Raw genomic sequence first — 26,140 nt, forward strand, 5'->3', positions numbered from 1 at the left:
CTATAGGTCTAGCTCACGAACGTAAATGTTCGCTATGTTTGCTGTACACCTCGCCGGGAGTTATGAGCAGTAGAGCCCAGACGCCAAACTTAAACGATGCAAAATAAAGAGATCATTTTTAAGTAAATGTGAGAGTTTGTCTCTCAGAATTGTGTTTCTCTCTATTAAATCTGCAAAATGAAGGTGAAGTTTGCCCTGAAATTAATAACAAAGTAATTCATGTCTCAATCTCAGCAACAAATCCCAGTATAGTTTCAATATGTTACATTTGACCAAAAACATAGCTTCGTCGTGCGGTTTCCCCTACTGGCCCTTGGATCTGCACAACAGATAAGTGCTTCTTAATTGAAACTTAAATGGTGTAAATGCTTTGGGCTTTGCCCACTGCTTCATGCCTTAAACGGTCACACAAAGTTGAAGAGGCTCGGCTGCAGTCTGGCTGAACTCTTAATACCAATTACTGCGGCTGCAGCGACAGCCAGCATAGCGCGGGCAATGAGACGGATCTTAAAAGTGGATCAAAAAAGAACAGTGTTCATGGGAAGCGGGATGACACTCGGCTCGGTGAGAAAGAGGCTCATGCCCGACAAGCGCAGTCCAGTCCGAACAGCCAATCTCCTTCTCCTTTCAGTGAAAGCCCACTCAAAGCTTTGAAAAAAGGATAAACAAATGGAATTTAGTCATAATGTAGTTTTAGGAAGAAACTGCTGAAGTCTGGAGAGTTGAAGGGGAAAAAAACTATCTGATCAAGATTTCAGCTTCGTTGTAAAGAGTCTAGGTTGTTTTTCTTCCCAAAACTTGCAAAACGGATGTTGCTACAATCGTGGGTAAAATAACCTAAACAGAACAAAAATCAAGGAGGATGGATAACACAGAATTTATATCTGCATGAATCAGCCTTATGGCGGGAGGGGGTAGGAAGGTGCAGAGGGGCGGGATGCCATATGCAGTGTTCCTACCCAACAAATCTAGTTCCTCTGGGTCCCAGCTGGAGCACTGGACTAACCAGGCTCTCGCCTTCGCTAAGGGCTGGCAGCTTTCTGGGGAGGTGGAGCTTACTGTGTCCACAGGACAGCAATGAAACATACACACACACACACACACACGCGCACACACACGCGCACACACGCACACACACGCACACACAATATCAGTGAGGGAACATGCTGACACTGTTCTATTTTTGGTGGCTCGATTGTTTTGTCGGCTCGTTTGTGAACATAGTGCCCTGGATAGTAAAGAATGGACATAAAGGTGGGACAGCCTCATGCAGAGGACATGGTTAAAATGTTCTTCTATCAATATATTGGAAGTGGTTACAGAAATGCTGCTATACACATGGAAAAAGTTGCTGTCACCCCTTCCTGAGAAAATACGTATATATAACAATCAATCAATCAATCAATCAATCAAACTTTATGAAAAGACTCATGGTCCATATAAAAAAAAAAAGACACAATAAATAACATACACAATAAAAGGATCAATGGTTAAAAAATAAGAACATAGATCAATGTCTCCACAGCTAGGACTGGTAGTGGGTAGTGCTTAGCCTTCTGTTTGTGAAAGCCAAGATGACCTCATTTCGGTCATTAAGCCAGAAAATAAATGTAAGCATAAGATTTCTTAAAATAGCTTGGAAGGCATTGACTCCTGCAGCCACGAACATCTCAGGTGCACTACACCACCCCGGTCTCTTAAGTAATCTCATGGCATCATTATAAGTTACTTAAAGTTTCTGTAGGCCTGCTTATTTATAGTGAGTATAGTGAGAGTGGTGTACAATATGCTCTTGAGCAGGGACATCTTCAGTCCATCTGTACACAAACTAAACATGCACGAGAGAATGCTTGCTTGTGCATACATCATGCGACACTGCCTATAAATATCACCATCTCTCATCTGTTATTGAAATAAAATTTCCAAGATATTTTACCCTATTACAGACGCCAAGATTATTATCAGACAATTTGAAATCAGGGAATTTTTAGACCTTTGTCCCCTTGCAATATATCTGATATCATGTTTCACATCATGCACGGAACACACAGTGAGGAGCTGCTGGAGACCAGCACCACTTGGACTGAAGCATACACAACATGGTTTACAAGAGTATTACCAGCCATGCACACAGTTTTACAGACTTTCTATTGGTCGGACAGATCATCCATACAGGTGTAAATAGTTTAAAAAGAAGTGGGGACAAAATTTCCCCGTATCTAATACCATTGTTAACTCCAAATGATGGCACGATACAATATACACCACAAACAAGTTCTATGGGGGGTCTGGAGGGTCATGATTACACAAGGGAATCAATTCAACACACTATCAACATCACAGACTTTGTGGATGTGACGGTTTGTCTGCTGTAGCCGCGCTTTAGAGCTCGTCTCCTAAACCCATTCCTCTTGTTTTCTACTGAAAACTGTCATCAATAAGAAGGGTCCTGATATTCAGAATTGCTTTGCTAAAAAAAATAGAATACGTTGCTGGGGACTGTCAGGTTCAGAATTGACATAATATCCATGTTTGGACAACCACCAACTTTCTAATGGAGGACCACCACACCCAATGACCAATCCTTCCATGGTAAGTTGGTGCTACCAGCCGTGTTGTTGGACAAACAATGGCTGTTTTCCTACAGAGTCTGTTGTGGAGATGTTTTAAAGTGATTTTTACTAAAGTTATGAGGAAATATGGTTGAATGTTGTTGCTGGGACACCAGCAATAAGAAACATTATATACCCAGAGAGCATACAAAGGATTTTCCAAAACCCAGAACAAATCTTGCAAAGTACAATCATTGGGTTAAACCCCATGGCAGGCATCATACCCAACTGATCAACTATCATTAGTCACTAGCTACTAAATAAAAATTGATAACATTGTAATGAATTCAACTGGACAAGCTTTAAGCTCGTCTTCATTTGTTACACAGACGGCACAGACGATCGCGCGGGGTTGGACAATAAAAACCGCGACCTCTGAATGCCGCAGACCCTGCACGGCTGACGTGGGCAGTGGCGCTCCAACAGTGGATTATATAGAAGGCGTGCCATGCCCGTACGCTGCGCCAACGCGTCAAGTAGTCTTCTACCGTGATATATACGTATTGAACTGTAGGGGGCGTACCAAACAGTTTGAGAACATACCGTGTAGCATTGCATACCTAGTGGACCCCATGTGAGCACGGGGAGAACATGCAAACTGACAGAACGGCCCCTAATCGGGAGATCACCCTCCAGAACGTGGTGCCAACAGTGTCCCAGGCGGGAATCGCACCCAAGACTTAGTTGCTGTGAGGCAGCAGTGCAATGCACCATGCCACCGTGCCACATAGTCCCTACTAACTAGGGACGACAGATGAAATTTCCCTGTTTTGCGCAACTCTGGTATAGGGTAGTATTCATTGTCCCTCTCAAATAAACTGACTTACCAAATTAAATAAATGGCTATTATAATAAAAACAGGCCTAGACAGCTATCTAAACAACATAACACTGCCCTGCATTGGTACTGTAAGTGAAACTAATGTAGTCAATAGTAATAACTCAATGAGACAACCCCCATTTCAGTGGACTGCGGTAACCTTTTCCCTGAAATCCAACATTTTCACCATGTAATTGCTTAATTTCACATATTAGAGGTTTTCGATTTTAGGGGGCAATTGCTTGATATCATAGCAGTGCTTGCCCGGAAGTCAAATGACACTCCAATTTCGTCTTTGCAAAACACATTTTGAGACACATGCCTGCCTGTCCACATCAACGCACGCTCGCAGAAAAACTCATGAAAAATGACAATGGCAAGATGCAGAGGGGGAGGACACTTTTAGCCACCGGAGGAGAAATCCCAAGTAAACAAACAAATATACCATTCGAAAAGTGAATGGTATCCAAACTTAAAAAATAAAAAAAGGGCCTTACCCCAGGAACTGGGCCCCCGCCGGGCCGACCTCGACCAGTCTGCTGGCCAGGCCCTCCCCTTCCACCATGGGAGGAGGAGAGGCCAGCTTGTGCCTTTTGACCAGGCGGCAGGTGATCCTGGTGGGCGCCGTGCACTTCCTGGGCGGGATAATGATGCGCATGCCGTTGTGCCGGCTGCCTCGCATGGAGCCCCCCCTTGCGTCCACCATGAAGCTGACCAGGAACCTGGGAGAGCAGAACAAGGCGGAGAGATAAACAGACATAACAGAGAGGGAAAGTATAGAGGAGGCTCCAAAGAGAAGACCGCAGAGAGGGTCGGGGGAAAAGACAGAATGAGGGGGAGAAGTCCTGATACAAACAGAGGGAAGGTACTGTATTCTATCTTGTCAGGAAATGGTTATTGATACATATTGGTTGAAAGGACCACTGCACACGTGGGAAGATTGGTGGGGGGGGGGGGTTTGAAATATTGTGAAGTCACTTTCCATGCTGTGATCCTCAAAATAACACACACAGACACACACACAGTCACACACACACACACACACAGCACAGAAGCCGCACAAGCCAAAACAGTGAGCGACAAGAGGCACAAAAAAAGATGGTGCAGGAAGAAGAAAGTGATTTGGCGTCTCTGATGTTGGCTCCCAGTCTGTCCCACGGTAAGTCCGCTTTACAGTTCTTAAAAACTTTATGGGATGAGCTCACAGGCGCAGAAACTTTGAAGCACGTCTTCACCACAAGCCGTGCCAAGCCGTTTTTTTTTCTCCTCCTCAGATCTATTTAGAGATATTGTTGTGACTGGAACAGAAATAAATGCGCCACGGAATGGTACAAAACGCAAAGAAGCTGGACGTGGCACCGAGAAGCCTCCAAATGCGCTCGCGACACTTGATTTCTGGTTAAAAGATCATTCTGACAATCTTGAGAGGAGAGATTTCACAACTCAGAAAACAAACACCATGCCGTTCGCTGAACCGGGTGACGCGAGAGTCTTATGTCAGTCCCTTAGCGATAGGTCAGGTTTGGTTAGGAAGTATTCAACGCAGCACAGGAAGTCAGAATACAAGCCTGTTCTCCCTTTAAATGTCTACAAATAATATGGATCTTTTATGACCAACCATTAAGTCCACGACAAATGTTCGAGTCAAGCCTGTAAGGGGTAGTACACTTAAACCCTGCTTCACATCGAAGTCGGATCCTCCCCTAGTGGCCACCGGATGAACTACGTCTACGTTTCGCATCACAAAATATAGAATTCACTGCTTTCCCAAAAAAGGGCGGTATGAAATTCCCTTCAGTGTTTTCAAAGTGCGAAACAGAGTTGAAAACCTCGAGCGCATCCCCAGAGCCTCAGGTGACGTGGAATGAATGGACTTCCCAGTTTGTTCTTGTCGTTTCCCGCGTTCGGTGTGATGCACGCTTTACAGGCGAGGGGAAATAACACCATGACACAGCGAGCGGAACAGTGAGTAGAGTGGTTGTGATGTCACAGGAAACAGGAGGAAAAGAAAAATTACAATTACAAAAAAAAACATGAAGCAATAGTGACCGCAAACAAAAGGGGGTGGGCAAACCAATCACAGTCATCACCTGCTGTCGTACTGCGGGAGTGGAGAGGAAAAACTGCGGGATGGGCGACAAAGGAGTGCAGGAGGCGCAGATCAACAAACGAGGCCTTTGTCATTACGGGAACCTCACACGGGGACCATTACCCAGAATTCCACATTCATCAACAATCATATTCAAGGTTGGCATTTTCCTCTGCGCAGGTCCAGTCTCCCATGTGATTACAGCTCAGGTCGTTGGATGCGTTTACGCACTGGAAAAATGTTATGAGACTCGTTTCGTAATCAGCCAAATTCTAAGCAATTACAAAAATGAGACGTGGGATCATTATTGTTTGAGGCAATGACGTTTAGGGTCTGGGAATGACGGAGGTGAACACAAGCTAACAAAAGTCACAAAGCAACACACAATGAGGTATAAGCTCAACCCTCAATCCTTTCCCCCCCATTCCATCTCTCGGTCCCTTTTCTCCATCTGTTCTCTTTTTTTTTTTATTCCGCCTTCCCATCTTCTCCTTTTTACCGACATCTGCGGCTCCGAACCTTTTGCCTCTGAAAAAAAAATCTTCCCTGCCACTATGAAACCTGTCGCCCTTCCTCCGAACCTGAATCCCTCCACCCCTCCTTCCTTACCCAGAGTGTATCGGCGAGGACACCAGGTTAACATTGTCCAGCGCATCCGCGGTCCAGCTGTAGCGACGCAGAGAGTCGTTGTCCAAGTCCTTCGCCACCGCTAGGTGCTATGAGAGAGAGAGAGAGAGAGAGAGAGAGAGAGAGAGAGAGAGAGAGAGAGGACTGTTTGGGGTCATCACACAGCATGCATGCATGTGTGTGTGTGTGTGCGCGTGCGTGCGTGTTTGAGTCATTCGGCGTGCCAAGAGAGACAAAATAATAAATGATTGTGATTTCAGTGAACTGACATCAAATAAACATTAGCATTTAGATAGCCTTGCACAGAGGCATGCTGTGGCAAAATAAACGTGACGTGAGAACGCAGCCAGTTTTAGGTGAGGTCGAGGAGAAAAATAAAAAAATAACTTAAGATCAAATCAGTGTTCTGCGGGACAAAAAAAAAAGATCTCTGACGTGACATTTTACAAAATCAAAATGTCTAGCGATCTTTTCATATTCTCTCAATCCGGAGCCACTTGCATTCGTAGGATTCATGCCATTCAGTGTTATGCATAACAATGGCATAAGAGTAGTAAGCATTATTATGCTTACTATTCTCATGTGACATCATAGCATGGCAAGTTGCGAAAGCTACTGTAATTAGATATCATGACATTTGTAGAATACCAGTTAAAAAAATAAACAAACCAATAGATACATAAATAAATTGCAAAATTGCATTTTGCATTGGCAGTTTGGAAGACAAGGGACTGCAGATTCCAGGTTGCTCTATAAGTAACAATGTCATTTCCCAGCGCCTTTTTTTTTCAGAAGATGGAATCTTGTTATGAACCAGGGATTTCTGATGTAATACATATGCATATATGCACTGTGTTGAGCAGTGCATGGTGCCACAAGCTCACAAAATGAACACAAAATAATCAATATTAGCCATAATCTTGCCGTAAAATAACAAAAGGATGAAGAATACGTGAACACATGCACTGAGGGAAATAGTGCATGAAATAGTAGAATTCTAGACAGCTACCTTATTGTGGGGCTCTATTGTAAAAGACCTTTCCTTACAGAGCCCCTGGAACCACAGGGGAGAAAAGACAAGTAGAGTTAAGCAATTCATTGGCGCATCTTCCGTCCTGTATTGTTAAGGTGGACTGTAACATAGTTGAGGCCAAGTTCTAAAGCTAGTTCTGACTCAGCCCTAAGTGTCATGCGACGGATACAAGGCCTTGACCTCGAGGGCTTAAGGTCAGGTCTCGACCTCGACAACTCAAATGGGGTATTTTCCAAATGTCCAAAAATTGTACGTTTCACCCATCATTGACATAATTTCATTACACTGCAGAGTAAGATCTTGGTGGCAATGCTTACAGGCCATCACGGGAATCCCAGTGAGATAGAGGCTCTGGTCGCTAATCTAATTTCCCCTCTGTGAAACGGAAACAGGATTGGTGGTTTTAAGTTTAGCCGCCCATGCCAAGACGTAAGACTCTGGTGGATTGCCAAAGCTTTTGGCACGCCCCCAAAACAGCTTGGCAGGGTCGGAGACAGTGCGGCACTGATCGTAAAGTTAAAGAACCGGGAATTACTCAGAGAGTGAGAGTGACACAGACAGAGAGGGAGAGAGAGATTGACCTACAGAGAGAGGGAGAGAGAGATAGAAATATACCTAATACGCCACCCCACTGTCACCAACATTCCCATTAAACCCATTAAATGTTAACTACATGTTAATAACATATAAAGGAAATTGCATGGCAGGCTTTAATTACCATGCACATACTTCTCCACACATAGGACCACGGCGGGTGCACCTACCATCTCCTTGCCGGGCGCCAGGATCTCCTCTATCATCATGCTGTCCCGCGTGAACGAGCTCCGGTTCAATGTGTTGGACCTATCGGAACTGAAGGAACGCAGGCTTTGGTGTGGTTGGATGGGGTGGGGGTCACAGGCGTCACAAGGTAGGATGGGGTGGGGGGGGGGTGGGGTTGGGTAGGAGGGGGAGGAGCCATGAGGTGAACAGAAAAAAAAACAAAAAAACACAAACACAACAAATAAACATTAAATTCATGCAGCTTCCAGTGACCTGGCGAGAGCTTTTTGAGTCCGGAAAAGGTTGGGCCTTGTTAATCGGAATAGTGAATTTTCAAAATGTTTTACTACATTAAGGACGGTAACACTAGGTCTTCTCCTCAGTAATCCATGAAATGTCACAAACCTTAAACATACATTGCACAAGATGCGGGGTAGCAATTGTAGAACTCCGATCTTATAATAATACATAGTAACTGTATAAGTTATTCCCAAAAATTCCTGTTGGGAGGTTACGCACTGGAAATGTGAAGCCAACGCCTTTAGTTCCCAACTGTACTTGTGGATACTGTACCCTAGGTCAAAATGGCAGGGTGCAGCCCCCCTGCCCCCAATATTCATCTTTTAGCTGCTCAGGCATTGAAAGAGTTCATTTATGAGGCAAATAAAGAACATTGTTGAGCAATGATATGTGATGGACATGTGCCTGTGATGACTACACCACAATCACAATGAAACCATTGATGGAAATCAACTAAAACCAACTCAAATTAACTGGTGGTCCCTATCAAGGCTAAATTCTCAGTAGTACGATAAACTACCAAACCACACTAGGCTAAAATAATACACTACGAGCCCAAGTTTCATCTTGTAGAAATTATACTATAAGTGATATGTCTCAAAAAGTGTGCTTATATATTTCGGTTGTTGCTTGGAATGTCAAAATATATCAGTCCAGAAAACTATCAAATCCCAAACCATTTATACACACAGAATCTCTATACACACATACAAAGTCAACAATTACATAATGTACCTTATAATGGGCCATAGCCAATAGACTTATCAAAATACTTTCTGTACTTCGAAATACTTATCGAAATACTTAAAAGAGATACTGTTAAACTTAAATGACATTTATAAATCTCTTTTTTAATATTTAATGATAAACTTGATCAGTTATTGTTAGAATTTTTATTTTTTTCTCTACTATTGCCCCTTTGATCCAAGTAGATTATTTGGCGTTATTTGTCGTCAACTCTACAATGACGGGGACAACCGTGCGTAAACGCAGGTCTCTGGAAGCTTTATGAATAAACAGTCCGTACAGAACAAAAAAGATGCAAAGATGACTCTCCACAGGCCAAATCACGGAAGCAAAACACGGCAGGTAAACGCTCCACAAGCACGGAGCCTCCAGGACCATCTTCAAAAACTGAAAGAACCAACTCAAAAAAGGACAGTCTGACATCAAGGCACACACGGGAAACCACAGCGCACGAACACAAAGTCTCAAACAAGCGTAAAAGAAACAACACATAAAACAAAAAACACATAAAGCTCGCCCACGACTCGTTCCCAACTCAAACATCAGCGGGTTTTTTTAGTAGTCTGACGAACCATGACCAAAAATCAATGAGCGGTTGTAGACAAAATGAGTGATGCGTTACGCCCAATCACATGTCAAGTCAATGGCTGTGACGGTGAATCCGGGGGTCCGCAAGAGGAGGAGCAGGAGGAGGAGCAGGAGGGGGTGGGGGCGGGGGAATTCCCTTCATGCCTGCAGCCTTACCTGACTTTGGGACTAACGGTACAGTGAGAATGGACACGAGACACGAGAGAGAGGGAGAAAAAGCGGACATGAGAATACAGGAGGACGGATAGAGAGAGGTAGAGAGAGAGCGGTGACGGGCCAATGCCTTTGGGTAGAACCGCGTCGGTTTCCCCAAACTGACGCTCTACAGTATTGGCCAGGATTGAGTCCGGCGCGGAACCTGACATCAAATTGACAGAAACTTTGGAGTAAAAACGCACTTGTCTCACAAACGAAGACACACATAGATATATAGAGGAATGCTCCCTAAACCGCCCACTCAGACATTTTATCGAATACATCGCTCCCGGTGGTGATGGAATCGAACACGGTTCTCATTTCCTGTGGCTCTGCGTCCATACGTGTCACTGCGCAGACATTCAATAATACCCTCTCTCTCTCTCTCTCTCTCTCTCTCTCTCTCTCTCTCTCTCTCTCCCCCCTCCATTAGCGCTTTAGTAGACGTGCGTGCGCGTCAATGTTTTTGCCCATCCGCCAGAAGACGAAAATCAAACATTCCGCTCGCGGTCCCCAAAAAGGATCCATCTGAAACGGGACAAAGATCTGTGGTCTACAGTGTTTCTGTGGGGGCATAGGGGGGTCTAGAACCACAGGCTATTCTGAAAGACGCCCGATAACAGCTAGATGGCGACAAGCAGGAGGGGACTTTTGCCCAAATTACTGTCCCTCTCATCCTAAACGGAATTTAACACATTAATAACAACACAGGCTACTTGAACCTGGCCCTGGACATCAATAAACCAAGGAGAAAACCTGGAGCTTTGCTTGGATTTAGAGAGTGATTGACTAAAAATTGAACTTTTGTGATGTTAGCTGTGCTACTGCAGACCAATATCGTCCCGTATACACCCGTTTCATCACTGCATCACATTGTCAACAGACGCTCACTTGTCCTTCTGTTTTACATCCTGGGAAGGTGATTCTACGTAGCAGATTCTAAGGGAACCTGAGAGTGTTTCTAAAGTTGTTCGATGAGATAAAAGTGTTATATGTGTGTGTGTGTGTGTGTGTGTGTGTGTGTGGTACCTCTGCGAGCGTGCCCCGATGCTGAAGCCCATGTAGCCCTCCTGGGGGAGCGAGTCGTCCCCCAGCTCCCGTAGGTCCTGGGGGGCCAAGTACTTGTCTGTGTCCCCCGTCATGGCGTCATCACCTGGCGGGATTGGCAGAGCAACATGGTTAGGACAACACTTCATCAAGACGCTCAGGGACAGGGCGTTACCCCAAGAACAAACCCTAATACTAACCTGGCGGGATTGGCAGAGCAACACGGTCAAGACAACGCTACATCAAGATGCTTAGGGACAGGAAGTTACCTTAAGAGCAAATCCTAACCCAAGCCCTAACAGCAAACCCTAAACCTGACCTTAACAGCAAACCCCAACCCTAACCTGGCAGGATTGGCAGAGCAACATGATCAAGACGACGCTCCATCAAGACGCTCAGGGACAGGACGTAACCCTAAGAGCTAACCCTAACCCTTAGAGCAAACCCTAAACCTAACCCTAAGAGCAAACCCTAACCCTAACCTGGCTGGATTGGCAGAGCAACATGATCAAGACGACACTCCATCAAGATGCTCAGGGACAGGAAGTTACCCTAAGAGCAAACGCTAACCCTAAGGGCAAACCCTAAACCTAACCCTAAGGGCAAACCCTAAACCTAACCCTAAGATCAAACCCTAAACCTAACCCGAAGAGCAAAGCCTAACCGTAAGAGGGTCCTCTCCTTTCTCTTTCAGTTTCTTCCTTCTCACTTTTCTCTTGTCACCTGCTTGGAAATCTCTCACCTGTGCGGTCGCAGCTCTGGGGATGTAGTTTAAACGTAAAACCCGCTTCCCTCGGCTCCATGTGTTCCCGCCCGACCGGGTCTCTTAAGGGGTCAAAAAACAGGTCCCTTCTTCTCCTCTTCCAAATGCTTGATAAACCCCGTCGGTTTCACTCTCCCCTCCCTCCCTCTCTCACTCTGCCAGAGACCCGGCATTATACACAGATCAATGGACCATGGACCCCTTTTCTAGTTCTACTTTGCTCACACGCACACACACACACACACACACACACACACCCTACAGAGAGCATTCACTCAGTCTCATAGTTGACAGAATAAGCGCTGTATCACAATAGCAACAGTAACACTTTGTAAATGGGACAGAAATATTCCTGCTGTCAGATCAAACTCAATCAGACAAATATCAAGAGATTTCAAGCTCAAGCAGTAACACTTAAATGTGACTTTGGACTTTCTCCAACTGTTGCAGAATTGTTTCGAAAGCTTAGGAACTATCGTTCTTTTCAGCCCCAAGACTGTGACCGTCAGCGGGGCCTTTAAGGAAAGAGGCTGCTTATTTTAATAATTGTGTGTCATTGATAGTGAACGGTAATAGGTCAAAAGTTCTGCAAACTCACTCAGGGCTTAAAGGATCGGGTAAATGTTCCTTTCCTTAAACAAAAAAACAAACAAAACAGCAGCACTATCGCATCTTCATCTGCCAGAAAACAAGCCAAACTAGTGGAAGCGTCAGCTGCACGCCATTCCCCTCAAAGGTAGATCCTGCTCAACGCAGGGTCGAGAGAAGAGAGCGGTGGGGGGGGGGGGGGGGGGTTAAAGGGCAGAGGGAAGCAAGTGCACACGGGCGAGGGAGAGAAAGAAAGACGCATTCCAGCAACCACAAAGCTCCAAAACCCTCCATCTCCACCACCACCCGTCCCCTCATCATCCCCTGCTGCTAGCCCCCCCCCCTACAAAGACTTTTCCAGACCCATTTGGCGACATTCCAAGGCGCTAGTTTCCATTCAGGCCCAAAGCTCCTCTCGGGACACCCCCTCCCCCACCCTCCTCCCCACACCCCCACCCGCTGGCTCCAAACCCGGGACCGGGTCCGAACCCACTCCCGACCCCGACCCACCTTCTCGTTTGAAACACTTCATCCAGTCTGCTCCGATGGCCTGATCCCGCCGCTCCGACTCGGTCACTAAACTTTCCTCGGCTTATGTCTCTCTCTCTCTCTCTCTCTCTCTCGCTCGCTCTCTCTCGCCCTCCCTCCCTCCCGCTCTCGCTCCCCCCCTGCGTATGATTCCAGTGTCTAACTCTCCCCCCACCCCTTTCCTTCTCTCCTCCACTTTCCACTCGTGTTTTTCCCAAGCGCGCTCAATCTCTCTCCCCCTCTCTCTCACCCACATATAGACTGTCCCCCTTACCCTCGCTTGCATTCACAGTCTGCCTCTCTCCCTCGCTCTCTCTCGCTCTCTCTCTCTCTCTCTACATACATACACTGTCGCTCTTTCTTACACAGCCCAGTGCTCACACAAACAGATCAGCTTTCTCCAGCCTATCCTTCCCTATCTAAGATTATCCGTGTGTGTGTGTGTGTGTGTGTGTGTGTGTGTGTGTGTGTGTGTGCGCGTGCATGCGTGCATGCGTGCGTGCGCGCTGCTGTTGAAAGGGACACCTAGAGCTAAATGTGGGACAGGAATAGTAAGGTGGGCGTGAGGCCTGAGAGTGTGTTCGATACCATCGGATATAACTCGCAGTCTCGGAAATGGACGGACCAACAGCTACACTCGGGCGAGCAGCCAGGGATCACAATCGCAATGAAGAAATGATGAAAATAGTCGTCCGCCCCTCAGTGCAATTGAAAATCGCTGGAAATCCCCTCTGCTGTGATCAAGACAGAGCATCCAGAACGACCCATAACTCAAGAGACTCATAGTATCTCGCCAATTACCGGCAGCATCAACGAGCTAACACCAACCTGTTGTTGTTGACGGTGGCGATGATGATTTCGAGATGAGAGTTTAAGATGAGATTTTCGGATCAGAGTTTAAGATCAGAGTTTAAAATCTGATTTTCAGATCAGAGTTTAAGATCAGAGTTTAAGATGAGATTTTTTTTTCAAATCAGATTTTCAGATCAGATTTTAAAATCAACGGGGGGGGGGGGGGGGGGGTTGTCTTGTTTACAGTAATTCCAAAGCTCTGTTAGCTGAGCAAGAGCTATAGTTAGACTAGCAGGTGCAGAAGACATGGAGGGCAAAGGGGTGAAAGGGTGAAATGTCAGACGCGCATGAGGCAAAATGGCTGGGATTAAGTGACCTCTAACGGGGGAAAATAAGTGATGAAAGAAAAATAAAATGACATTATAGGTCAAGAATGCCAGCGATTTGCGAAATCGCTGGGCAGGGGGTTTAGACGGACAAAAGCTGCTTTCACACATGCACTGCAACCCTGAAATTATCCGGACATTGTCCAGAGTTCATATGTGAAAGCAGTCCAAGAAAGTTTGTAGAGTGTTGAGAATTTGAGCTATGAAAGTGTTGAGGGTATTAAGTCACTGCAAGTTGGTGTGTCTGTGTCTTGCAGCATTATACTTGATCCACATAAAAACGCAAGCAGCTATTGCCAACGACGACTGTTTAGTTCCATTAAGTTAAGTTGCGCTCTACTTCATACTGGTTATTGGAGTTAGTCGAATCGCTCCGCTCTTTTTTTACGACTTACAGGAATAGCTGATGACGACATTTCCGAATTCCATATCTGTTTAAAAAACACAAACACGGCCACTGTTATGAACCCGCTCTTTGATTTGTTTGTCCTCTTGAAATTTCAAATTGCGCTTTTTTCAGGCTTTTGATGGTGGCTTTGAATTGAATATTCCTCCAACTCTCTTCTCTTTTTTTCCTCTCACTCCTTTTCCAACCCGAACTCTCTTCTGCCATTAGTGTTGCGTTTGTCCAAAGAACAAACTTCTCCCGTGTAATCAGCGAGATTCTGACTTGGACAATTGGGGGACATCGGGGGAGAGTTCAGCAAACACTGGAGGCTGTGAGTTGAGTACACCGCTTGAAAAGCTGCCCTCGCTGATGTCTCCCTGATCTCTTTCTCCCTTCCACCCGTCTCTCCGTCCCCTCTCCCTCTCTCGTTAACGGTCGGGGTACACTTTGAAAAGATCAAGTTCAGCCAAAATGATGAATGCTTTTAAGCCACCCTGGGGACCATGAGAAAAGATGCGCACAAAGTAAACACGCACAAGTGCAGACACACGCACACACACAGGCGCAAACACACACACACACACACACACACACACACACACACCCAGCAGCTGACGCCGTGTTTGCTTTTGCCTGACATGTATGAAACAACAAAAGCAGCGTCAGCGAACAGCCACAAAAGAGAAAGGACCTAATGTGTGTGTGTGTGTGTGTGAGTGAGTGTGCATGCGTGCATGTGTGTGAGTGAGTGTGCACTACTCCACAGAGTGAAATCTGTTCCGCACTCTACCGAGGCACGTACAGGCCGCTGCCACGGCAACGGCGAGAGCCCTGAGAACAATGAGACATATTTCACACATTTCAGAGCGTGAAAATACTGCGGCCGTTTACAACAAACGCAGCATGACCACGTCTGAGAAAGTGGAAAATTAGCAACTCCAGGGAATGAAATGCGCTGCGTTCCGCGTAGGTTGTTGAATCAATCGTGTCACTCGTGAGCAGCCGGAGCCACATTGACTGGTACATACTTCTTCTAAGTTCGTATAAGGTGTGCATATCATTTAAAGCAGCGTTTCCCAACAATGAAATAATCCCACTGGACACTACTGTCCTGTTAACTCCTAAAAGCATTCCAAACATGTGTACGTGTCTGTGCTTCTTACTGTGGCCGACTAACAGAATACTGATGTAAGACTCACAAATGGCTCGGGGGTCAGCAGTCACTGGGGCAAAAAAATGGGCGGGCGGCGTACAAATGAATAATAATAAAATAAATAATGAGACCTGAATTAAAGTCCAGGGAAAACACCTTCCACTTTGCATTCCGCAAAGATAAACCAATTTGCCAGCATTAAATGACTCTTGGGAGAATTCAATTCAGAGCTGCTGTTTCGGCTGGAACTGATGAATTAGAGCAGCCTTGCAATTTTGATCTGGCAACACACTAGCTAGTTTCTATAACTTATCTTAAGGTGGAATTTGAAAAATTTCCACGAAAAAACTTGAGTTAAAGCACCGACTTTACATTCTGATGCGATTCATAAAGGGACAGACTTCATTTTCACCAACTACAGTACAGTACTTCTTTTTTACTGAGGTGCACTAGAGCATTTCCACCTCTTATCAGCATGCAAATCGAGAAGGCAGAAATAAAAAGGTAAAGGCAGGAAGGGGAGTTGTCTGGAGGATTTGAAAAGTAATTATGATTAAACAAACAGAAAAAACACAGATGATAAAAAAATAAAACAAAAAATACCTTCTTCCACATCAGAAAAATAGTCCTCACCGAGAACTTCAGGGACATTTGCGTTACGGACTGTGTGAATGGGATGGAACAAAAAAAGGTTAGAAAACAACAGAACACAATGAAATAAAGATGTTACAAAACAAACCATGTAATAAAAAAAAAAAACAGTCGGAGGGCTTCCCTCCAAAATGTAAACTAGTATATAACTATTTCCAATTTAGAAACAAAATGTACTTTTAATTTGAGCTCGTTGTGATGAAGACACAGCTGCCGTTTTGGCTGGAACTGATGAATTCGATGAATAAGTACAGCCTCGCTAATTTTGATCTTGCAGCACAAGAGCTAGTTTCCATTTTTCCACTCATTAAAATGGGTGATGGATTTGGAATGAAAGCCTCCCATCAGATTTGTGAACATAACTGAAATGATAAGGTAAGATGAAAAACCAATGAAAAGGTAATTTGGTGTGTTCTACTTTTGCTGGTAAACTGTCCAACGGCACTGGGACGATTCCACTTTTTTTTTTGAATCATTGCGGTGTTTTTCCAGGCCCCGGTTTCACGCTGTGATTTTGTGTTAATGGTAAAACTGAGGCTAGAGTTTGCGCATCTGACGGATTGACGTCGATAAATTTGACTTTCAAAAAAATCTATTTATACGGGCCATTAATAAAATCGTTACCTTCGTCGTCAGACATGTCCAGCACTTCGTTCATGGTCTCCGGAACGTTCATCTTGTGCTTCTCTGTCACCGTCTGTCAAAAAGGAGATAGTTGGAAGTGGAACTTGTGACGTGACATTTGTGATCATTTTGGAGCTCATCACCTTATTTTTAACACCATTTCTGATAGACAACGCATAGATTTACTTTAAAATGATCTTTATTTATTTGCATCATTCGAGTTTGGCGTCCGGGCTCTACTGCTCATCACTCCCGGCAAGGCGTACAACGAACGTAGGCATACTTTGTGAGCTGGAAATAAAGTAGTAGTAGTGAGCTTGAATTCCCTCATTGGGTAGAAGTGTAGAGCCAGTGGATGCAGGGAAGGTGGAGGGAGAAAAGCAGGTACAGTACAGTAGAGCCTGAGGGATTGGTTGCGTAAATAGGCCGTCCAAATAAGACCGTAGAAACACGTGGCGCTGTCAAGTTGTCTGACGGAACTAACTCTGCAAGCTACACGACGTTTTCCGGACAACAATTTTCCGCATAGTGAAAATATCTACCTGAAAAGAATCATATCTTACAGAAAAAGTGTGCGTAGACACGCACACACACACACACACACACACACACACACACACACACACACACACACACACACACACACACACACACACACACACACACACACACACACACACACACACACACACACACACACACCTACGTACCAGAGAGGTGAGCGTCTCCTCGGTGACCACCTTGAGCGTGTCCACCACCGAGATGTAGCCAAGCCTCCTCGCGATGGACAGGGCACTGTTGCCGTTCTGTCCGGGGGAAAGAAACGGCACGACACGACGGCATGACTGATCGATCCGATGCCAGATTAAAGTAGAGGTTATGTTGTGGAGCTGTGTATTGTGGTGACAGCACAGGTGTAGGGAGGAGGTGGGAAGAGGCCAAATGTCACCGGCCCAGATTAAAAATGGCAAAAAATGTTGATCACAGGCTCGTGTCCATCTAGCTACATCGACAACACCAAGGTCGTTCTCCTTTTTGTTAAGGCGGGTCAATGACCTTTTTGTGTGTGTGTGTGTGTTGCTGCACTTACGGCGGTGAGTTCGTTGGGCGACGCTCCGTGCTGTAGGAGCAGGTTGATGATGTGTGTGTGTCCCTGCTGGGCGGCCTGGTGGAGAGGGGTGTAGCCGTTCTGCAGAGGGGGAGAGAAAGGAGAGGAAGGGTGAGGAAAAGAGAAAGAGAGCTAGAGATCTATAAGACCGACAGACAGACAGACAGACAGCCGGACAGATAGACAGATAGAGTATGCATAGATACTAGGGGTGTCACGATTCTCCAAATCCACGATTCGATTTGACTTTTGATTTTAAGGTCACGATTCAATTCAATTCGATTTGAACACTGACAGCTATGCCATTGTTCGTCTATCGAGTCTTGATTTGTAAAGAAAAACACTTGTTTCTCAATAAGTACCTTTTATTTGAAAATGAAAAGTGAAAAATAACAAAAATATGAGAATATTTTAAAAACACACCTAGACAGTTAAGAGTTTTCGCGAAATGAGACTTTAGAGTACCAAACAATAAGTTACTTATTACATTACTTTTAAGTTACTCACTAAAATAAGTGAAGAAAAATGGATGCTATTTTTGCCAGAGAGGAACGCTGGTAGTAAGGAACGCTGGTAGTAAAAGGGAAATGACCGATCAGAGTGATTTTTTCTCCATACAAAGCAAGTAAAAACTCTAGAGCTCGCGGCCCTGCACGGTCCGCAAGCCGGTGGTTGGGAACCTCGGCACTAGAGCACATTCCGTCGGAGGTGGTTTATTTCCCACCTTCATCGCCACATGTGTGGAATAACTGGACATTCTGGTCAAAGGCGCACTGCACTCTCCCTTGTACACACAGTGAAACGCCGGAGGAGAGGGAAACGCGCGATGGGCTCGCACATCTCCACCGCAGACTTGGCACAACGTTACCGGGAATTTCTCTCTAATGTGAATTCACTGTGCAACAAGCTGGATGAATTTATTTTTATTTTTTTGTACTATTCGGATTCTATTCGAATTTCGTTCCTGCAGCCCTAGTGCCAGGTGGGCGGGTGCAGTGTGCATGGAGGGATGCGGCGCAGCGGATCGCTTCTCACCCAACCCCAAACCAAACTTCATGAAAGTGGGTTGGGAGCCTGGTGCAGGCCACAGTCGACACCTCCCAACGCACACTGCATTTGTTTACGAGCGGATCTTGACTGTCCCAATATGGCGACCATGTCGGACAACATTATCCACAAAAACACGGGAATTGTTGACACCTCTAATAGATACCCACACGTACTGACACACACACACACACACACACACACACACACACACACACACACACACACACACACACACACACACACACACACACACACACACACACACACACACAGACAGCCAGTACCTTGGTCTTGATGTTGACTTTAGCCTGGTTTTTCAGCAGGAAGTTGACCATTTTTACGTTTCCATAGTGACATGCAACATGGAGTGGCGTGTATCCCATCTATTGGAGGGAAAAGCAATCGCATATAAATTCAAGTCACGAGAGTCCATCGCTGCTCTACAACATTGTGCTTGCAGAGGGTGTGTTGTTTACTTTGGTCTCAGGGTCCACAGTGGCCCCCTGGTTCACCAGGATCTCGGCCACATTGACTTTATCCTCCTGGGCCGCCAGGTGGAGGGGAGTCAGACCCGACTACGGACAGAGACGGAGACACATCCAGTTATCAAAAATAGAGGAAAAGAACAAAGAGGAAGCCCTGAATGTATGACCCCCATGTCCGCCCTGTACCTTGTTGCCCATGTTGATGGTGGCGTCCCTGGCGAGCAGCAGCGTGACAACGTCCATGTTGCCCTCCTGCGCCGCCAGGTGCAAGGGGGTGATTCCCTGCCGCGTCACCGCATTGGTGGTGGCGCCGTACTCCAGCAGCGTGGTGGCGATCTCCATCTGGTTCTTCTTGGCCGCTATGTGGAGGGGGGTGTAGCCATTCTGAGGGTGGTAGAATACGATGATGATTATTATTATTACAATTAAATATTATCAACATTCCAATTCCAATTATTATTATTTATTAATAAAAAATATTTAACTGAAATTGATATACAATTCAATAAATAACGGCAACAATACAATTAAATAAATAAATAAATATACAAATTGCTTTACAGACAACAGCAGTTTAGGCATATAAAAAAAAAAATACGAGAAATCCCAACAAGAGACAAAAAACATGAAAGTGTTCCCCAACAGAGTGAGGAGCCTGGATTAATGCAATCACTGAAATCCAAACACTGCCTGGTTCCAGTGCAACATTAAACCAATACATTGTTTTAGATTCTTCACAAAAGACGAGTGTACCAATAGCTTACAGGGTTTTCCGAGAGAGGAATTCCACAGCTTGGGGCCGTAGTTCTTAGTTCCTAAAAACCCCCCACTCTTCTGACGGATATTTCAGAATGACAAATACCGTATATACGTAGTCGCTGGGTGATCTAAACTGAATATTATATATATATATATATATTTATATAGTATATATATAGTGTAATATATATGTATATATATATGTATATATGTATATATATATGTATATATATATGTATATATGTATATATATATATATAGATTTTTTTTTTTTTACTTCTGCTAATGGTGGTTCTATAATGGTTGGAATGGAATTTGGAAACAAATACATAAAATAAACAAAAAGATATAATCTTGCTGTGGGACTATTTTAACCTCCCAAAAGTTTCAGCTTTTAATACAAAATTCTTCCGTGGCACCTCTCTGTGTGAAACGCTGCTTTGGGAGTGAGAGGGGCTCGCTGCCAGATATGGCATCATGGAAGAGGCATTGACCGTGGCCAATCACAGCGCATCACTAAATCCCTGCACACTCTCTGTAATAGTCTGTGTGTGGGTGTGTGTGTGTGTATGTGTGTGTGTGTGTGTGTGTTCGATAGCTTGTCATAGAGAACAAAGCCTGTAACTAGGTCAGCCTGCTATCACTCAAGAGGAGAAAAAGCAAAAAGACAAAAGAGCCCCTCGCCTCCATCTAACCTCCCACGGTAGTACCTCTGCCATTACTTCAGCGGAGGTACTTTAGGTTAGGGCGTGGTCTGATTTCAACCCCTCCGCGGGAATACCTTACCTTTGCCGCGGCGTGCGGCGAGGATCCCTGGTTTAGTAAGAGCAGCGCCACCTTCTGGTTGTCGTAGTGCGCTGCCACATGCAGTGGCGTTAGTCCACTCTGTGAGAGCACGCGCACGCACGCACGCACGCACGCACGCACGCACGCACGCACACACACGCACACACACACACACACACACACACACACACACACACACACACACAGGCACATGGAGGGGTCTCGTTAGTTGGTGACACATTCGCTTCAGTGCTCAAACGGCTGTGGAAGCTCTAGCCGCGAGTATAGCTTCAAAACAATCTAATCGGGAACGTGGTGGACACTGTGCATGTGTGTGTGGTAGTAGCGGGGTGAAACGTCTGCATGTATATAAAATACACAACTCCACATTTTACAACAGGGGTTGATTGAGCCCACTGTCTGCCTTCGTAAATGACTGCGATACACCAGCTGCAGGTAATAGGTTGCCAAGGACGCAAAGACAGGAGCAGCAGTAAATTGTACCTTCTACGGGGGAAGATGGTCACAGTGTCGCTTCCTCGGCTGTGACCCCGTAGCTATTTTCGAACACGAGTCAAGGCGAAGAAGCCGGGTAACAACAATTTGGACAATACAAAATCGCCTGGATTATTTTTCTTTGTGATGTCTTACTCGCGTTGCGCCGTAAAACAAAACAGGAGAGCTTTCACTCGTCTTATATCTGTGTCACAATTCGGGGGGGCGGCAAGGTGGGACTGGATCCTGGACTGGACTCACTGTGCCAGAGGATCCTGGTATATATAAGGACATATACTGTACGTGCCCAGGTGCCAAGGTTGCGCCTTACCGTTATTTTTCTGGAGGGTGAGTCAATGCGCCAAGAGAGTTGGGCGTCATAACATTAAAAGTTCATAAAATTTAATGACTTTTACCTGAGTGACTCATCAAGAAGTGAATCTCAAAAATGAACTTTACATTTCATCACTGTGCGCCAGCGCATGGTAGTTATTAAATAGTAACTAAATATGAAACAGTAATTAAAATGAGACGTTCTAGTTATATGAAACCATTTCAAATCAATATTCCGTCTCAAATATCCTTTTTCTTAATAAGTAGCCGTATAATAAGTGCTATTATGTTACATACATTTTTTAACACTTTACATCTGCACATACGTCCCAGGATCCTCTGGCACATTGGGAGTCCATTCTAGTCCAGGACCCAGTACGTGCATCCACTCCAACCTTACCCCCCCTCCGAATTCTAACAAAGATCTTCTGAAGGCAGAACTGCATGGTGGGAGTGGATGCACGGACTGAATCCTGGAATAGAGTGGAAATTAAAAAAAAAAAAGGAAAATGATCCACAAGCGTAATGAACCATTTGTAAATGCATTTGTAAATTTATAAAATGCTGTTGCACAGGTTTGTGGATTTCGTTTGTGGATTTCGTATTTTTTTGTGAATTGTGACAATTCCTCCATACATCTGCTTAATGTTCTAAATAATACGTGAGAATGTGTGTGTGTGTGTGTGTGTGTGTGTGTGTGTGTGTGTGTGTGTGTGTGTGTGTGTGTGTGTACCTTACCTTCCCTGCAGCATCTGCCGATGCGTTCTTCTGCAGTAACAGGTTGGCTACCTCTATCTTTCCGTACTTGGCGGCTACATGCAGGGGAGTGAAGCCCTTCTGGAAAAACACAAGATGAGAAGACAACGCACTGTAAAAAATAAGACAATAAACTATGAAAAAAATACACTGAAAAAAATACGATACACTGTTAAAAAAATATTCTGTCAAAAAAAACATTACAACATAAAAAAAATACCCACAGGCTGTTTTCCGCCTTGTGTTAAAACTATTAAAGCTTCTATTTCTGCAGCAGTCTGCACGTCAAAGATATTTCGTACTACTAAAGAGAGAGACAGACAGAGAGTTGAGTAATACCAAATTTTCTTATTGTGAGGTCACAAACAAGGTCACTCCCGCAGTGGTTTAAAACACACACTCACACAGGCTTCCAAGATACAGCCCGGTGTGGTTTGTTTCATATGTGTGTGTGTGTGTGTGTCTATGTGTGTGCGCTGGTGTGTTTGTGATCAGCTTGCAACACCAGATATTTAATGTGCGCTATTCCATTAAGCAATCGACTGGATAACGGGATGGATAATGGATAATGTTGTGATGATAATGTTGTGATGTTATCCAGTGGTACAGAGAATAATAATAATAATAATAATAATAATAATATTTTTATTATTATTATTATTATTATTATTATTATAAATATAGCTGCAGGCAGCAAAACACTGGGTCCATTATCAACACCAATCACAAATTCCCATGAAACGTAGCATCAGTTCGTGCTGGTGCTCCTCTTTACATCGGCGTTACGTCGACAACAACTTGAAATTTCCAAGTTTCCAATGAACGCAGCATCGACTCACAATGACGTGGTGACGCAAGTTTTCTGATTCCTGATGACAAGCACAATTACTAATACAAGCCGATGCACTTGTTGCATGTTTTGACTTCATCCTAAAAGTTAGAAGGCGGCTGTCTCCTAACTGTTGTCCATAGAGTCCTGCCTCACGGTGTCTCTGTGGAAGGAAATCACTCCGTGTGGAAGTTCCCAACACGGTTCCATTCAAACGGATTCAACACCGCATGTCCATCGGAATCATTCTGCCAAAATGACTTCAAACTCCAAAAGAAAATCCCCTTTAAGGCGTTGTGTATTGGGACTAGACAGTCCACTGGGACTAGACGGTCCATTGGTTTGAATAGAGTCTGTTTCAAAGGGACAAACTTTTCTACTTCCTGCTGCCAACTTGAAAAGCAGCCAACTCTCCAGCCAGCTTCCTGTCATTTTCCTGCCCTTTGCTGCCACTTATCCCAATCCAACACACATAATCGAAGGAGGGACGTTTGTACGCCACTTGATTCTACTGTGTTCTAGTCAACTCTATTCTATTCTACTCAACTTGTTTATACGCAAATCTACTCTATTCTACTCAAATCTACTCCACTCAACTCTATTCTAGCGTACTCTATTCCAGCCAAATCTAATACTGTATTCTACTCGGTTTCATTCTACCCCAGTGTACTTTATTTTAATCTTCTCTATTCTATTCCTGCCAACTCTATTTTACTCTATTCTACTCGACTCCACATAATACTACGACTTTATTCTATCCTAGTCGACTCTGTTCTACTCCACTCTATTCCACTCTACTCTATTCTCCTACATTCTATCCTACTCTATTACCACCACCATTATCACTATTTCCTCCTACACCACAGAGCTGGTTCGAGGCAGAGTACCCGGCAGAACATCAGCGTGTCAGTTAAGAACCTTGGTCGTGATGCCCAGGCTGGCCCCTTGGTCCAGCAGCGCCGCGGCCACGTCCCTGTGTCCCTCCCTGGCCGCCAGGTGGAGAGGGGTGTATCCGGAGCTGGTGGTGGCGTCCGGACACGCGCCGTTGGCCAGCAGCTGATGGACGATGTCCGGCTTCCCCAGGCGACTGGAGATGTGCAGCGGTGTCTGGTCGTCCTGCGCGCAAGACTCGATTAGTTTGAGGAGGAAATCAAATTGAAAACAAAGAAATAACCAATTCCCCCCAATTATTGGCTAATACTCACAGAACTTCCTATTGTATATATAATAAAGGTATTCATATATTAAAAGGGAGAAAGGAAGCCACATTCAAAATAATCAAAATAAAATGTCTTAGTTCATGTTTATGAGCATTTATACGCTGGAAGTTGGAACATCTCTAAGAACACTGTGTACATAGTTAATACCCGTTGGATAATGTACATACATGACATAGATTTTTATTTATTACTGTAATATACAGTATATATATATATATATATAATTTGTTTATATATATATTAGGTATGTCAAACAATTAAAATAATTAATTGCGATTAATCTCATAATATTGGTTTGATTAATCACAATTTTTACATTACTCAAAATTGAGACAAAATTGAATTTTCTACATCATGTTATAAAGTAGTGCACTGAGTTATAGCCATACTGTGATTTGATCACTGAGAAGAGAAACACAAAATAATCTTTATCATAATACATTTTAATGGCATTTTCACACATTATTAATATAGATTATATATTTCATATTCTATTATTTATATTAAATGTATTTTTGCACAGCCAGGAACTGTACTTTTATAACTTCACCAAACTGCACTTGTACAATTACACGCGACAAATAAAGAATCTTGAATCATAAAGGCGACCTATTATGCTTATTATGTCCTATTACCTATTATGTCAGATATATAATGTTACAATGTGGGATGTTCATATTAGGCGTGGCCAAAGTGTCAAATAACGAGGTAAACTAATGACGAGGTAATCGCTGTGAACAAAACGCTCAGGCCTCTGACCGCTCTGAACGCTTCGTTTCCCAAGGTTTTTTCTACTCTCTGCACGAGCTGACGTCAGCTCCTCGCGGATTTCTTAATACGGTCATCTGCTCCATCCCGTCCGCTGTGCGTCTCTCCAAAACAAAACCAATAAAGATTGTGTGTTTTTATTGTAGATGTATTTATTTTATTTGTTTTATTTCATTTTATATTACAGCGTTTACACAAAGCAAAAGATCCCCGCGTGCGAGGGTCCCGGTGTCTCCAATAAGCCTGCAGCACGGCAACCAAAGTCGGAACAAACTTTTAAATTAGGCCTCGTAAATCTAATATGAGTGAAGATTCAGCACCTGGTTTGCTAATTTCTCGCCTGTGGTGGCCTGACAAGGTGAAATCACTGAAAATGACGGAGAAATACAACGAAATCCGGAAGCCATGCTCAAACCCCATTGGCTCACAGAACTCGTGGGCTCAGGAGGGTGGCTCCACCCACTAAACCAGAGCGTCAGGAAAACAATGGATTTAGACGTGTGTTTGTATGGCTCTAATGCATAATCTCAGTGGTATTTTCAGCAAAGAACTTCAAAAACATGCTTTGGGTACCTCAGAGACCTATATTAACGTGTGTAAAAAAGAGCGCAACGAGTCCGCTTTAAGCGACATGTTACAGGACTGACTTGACTTTTTGTTGTGAGAACCTTTGTCCTGGAATTCTAAGCAACCCTCATCCGTCTTGGCTCATTGCGAGGATTATGACGTCGCAGTCGGCTTATTGAGGTGCTCAAAAACAAGCTTTTCTCCGAGAAGGAATGTTTGTCTGATGAGGTAATGCGCGGGTTCGGCCTTGTGGCTAAATCGCTTTTCGAATAAACTCTCAAAGAAAGAGCGA

General features: G+C 44.4%; 1 protein-coding gene across 1 annotated transcript in view; it reads right to left on the reverse strand.

Moving 5' to 3' along the window:
• LOC307245759 (uncharacterized protein) overlaps positions 1–26,140 on the reverse strand; it is a gene marked incomplete at its 5' end in the record, with an annotated part of 98,621 nt that overhangs the window by 31,313 nt on the left and 41,168 nt on the right. The window contains 14 exons of the mRNA XM_080021425.1: positions 3,929–4,153; positions 6,130–6,236; positions 7,945–8,047; positions 10,802–10,925; positions 16,021–16,080; positions 16,693–16,765; positions 17,403–17,498; positions 17,783–17,881; positions 19,135–19,233; positions 19,327–19,425; positions 19,522–19,719; positions 20,881–20,979; positions 22,447–22,545; positions 24,212–24,409. Coding sequence (XP_079877551.1) covers positions 3,929–4,153; positions 6,130–6,236; positions 7,945–8,047; positions 10,802–10,925; positions 16,021–16,080; positions 16,693–16,765; positions 17,403–17,498; positions 17,783–17,881; positions 19,135–19,233; positions 19,327–19,425; positions 19,522–19,719; positions 20,881–20,979; positions 22,447–22,545; positions 24,212–24,409 — 1,679 coding nt within the window. The remainder of the gene's footprint in view (positions 1–3,928; positions 4,154–6,129; positions 6,237–7,944; positions 8,048–10,801; positions 10,926–16,020; positions 16,081–16,692; positions 16,766–17,402; positions 17,499–17,782; positions 17,882–19,134; positions 19,234–19,326; positions 19,426–19,521; positions 19,720–20,880; positions 20,980–22,446; positions 22,546–24,211; positions 24,410–26,140) is intronic.

Source organism: Zeus faber, assembly GCF_960531495.2.
Source record: "Zeus faber genome assembly, chromosome: 20".
Classification (NCBI taxonomy): Eukaryota; Metazoa; Chordata; class Actinopteri; order Zeiformes; family Zeidae; genus Zeus; species Zeus faber.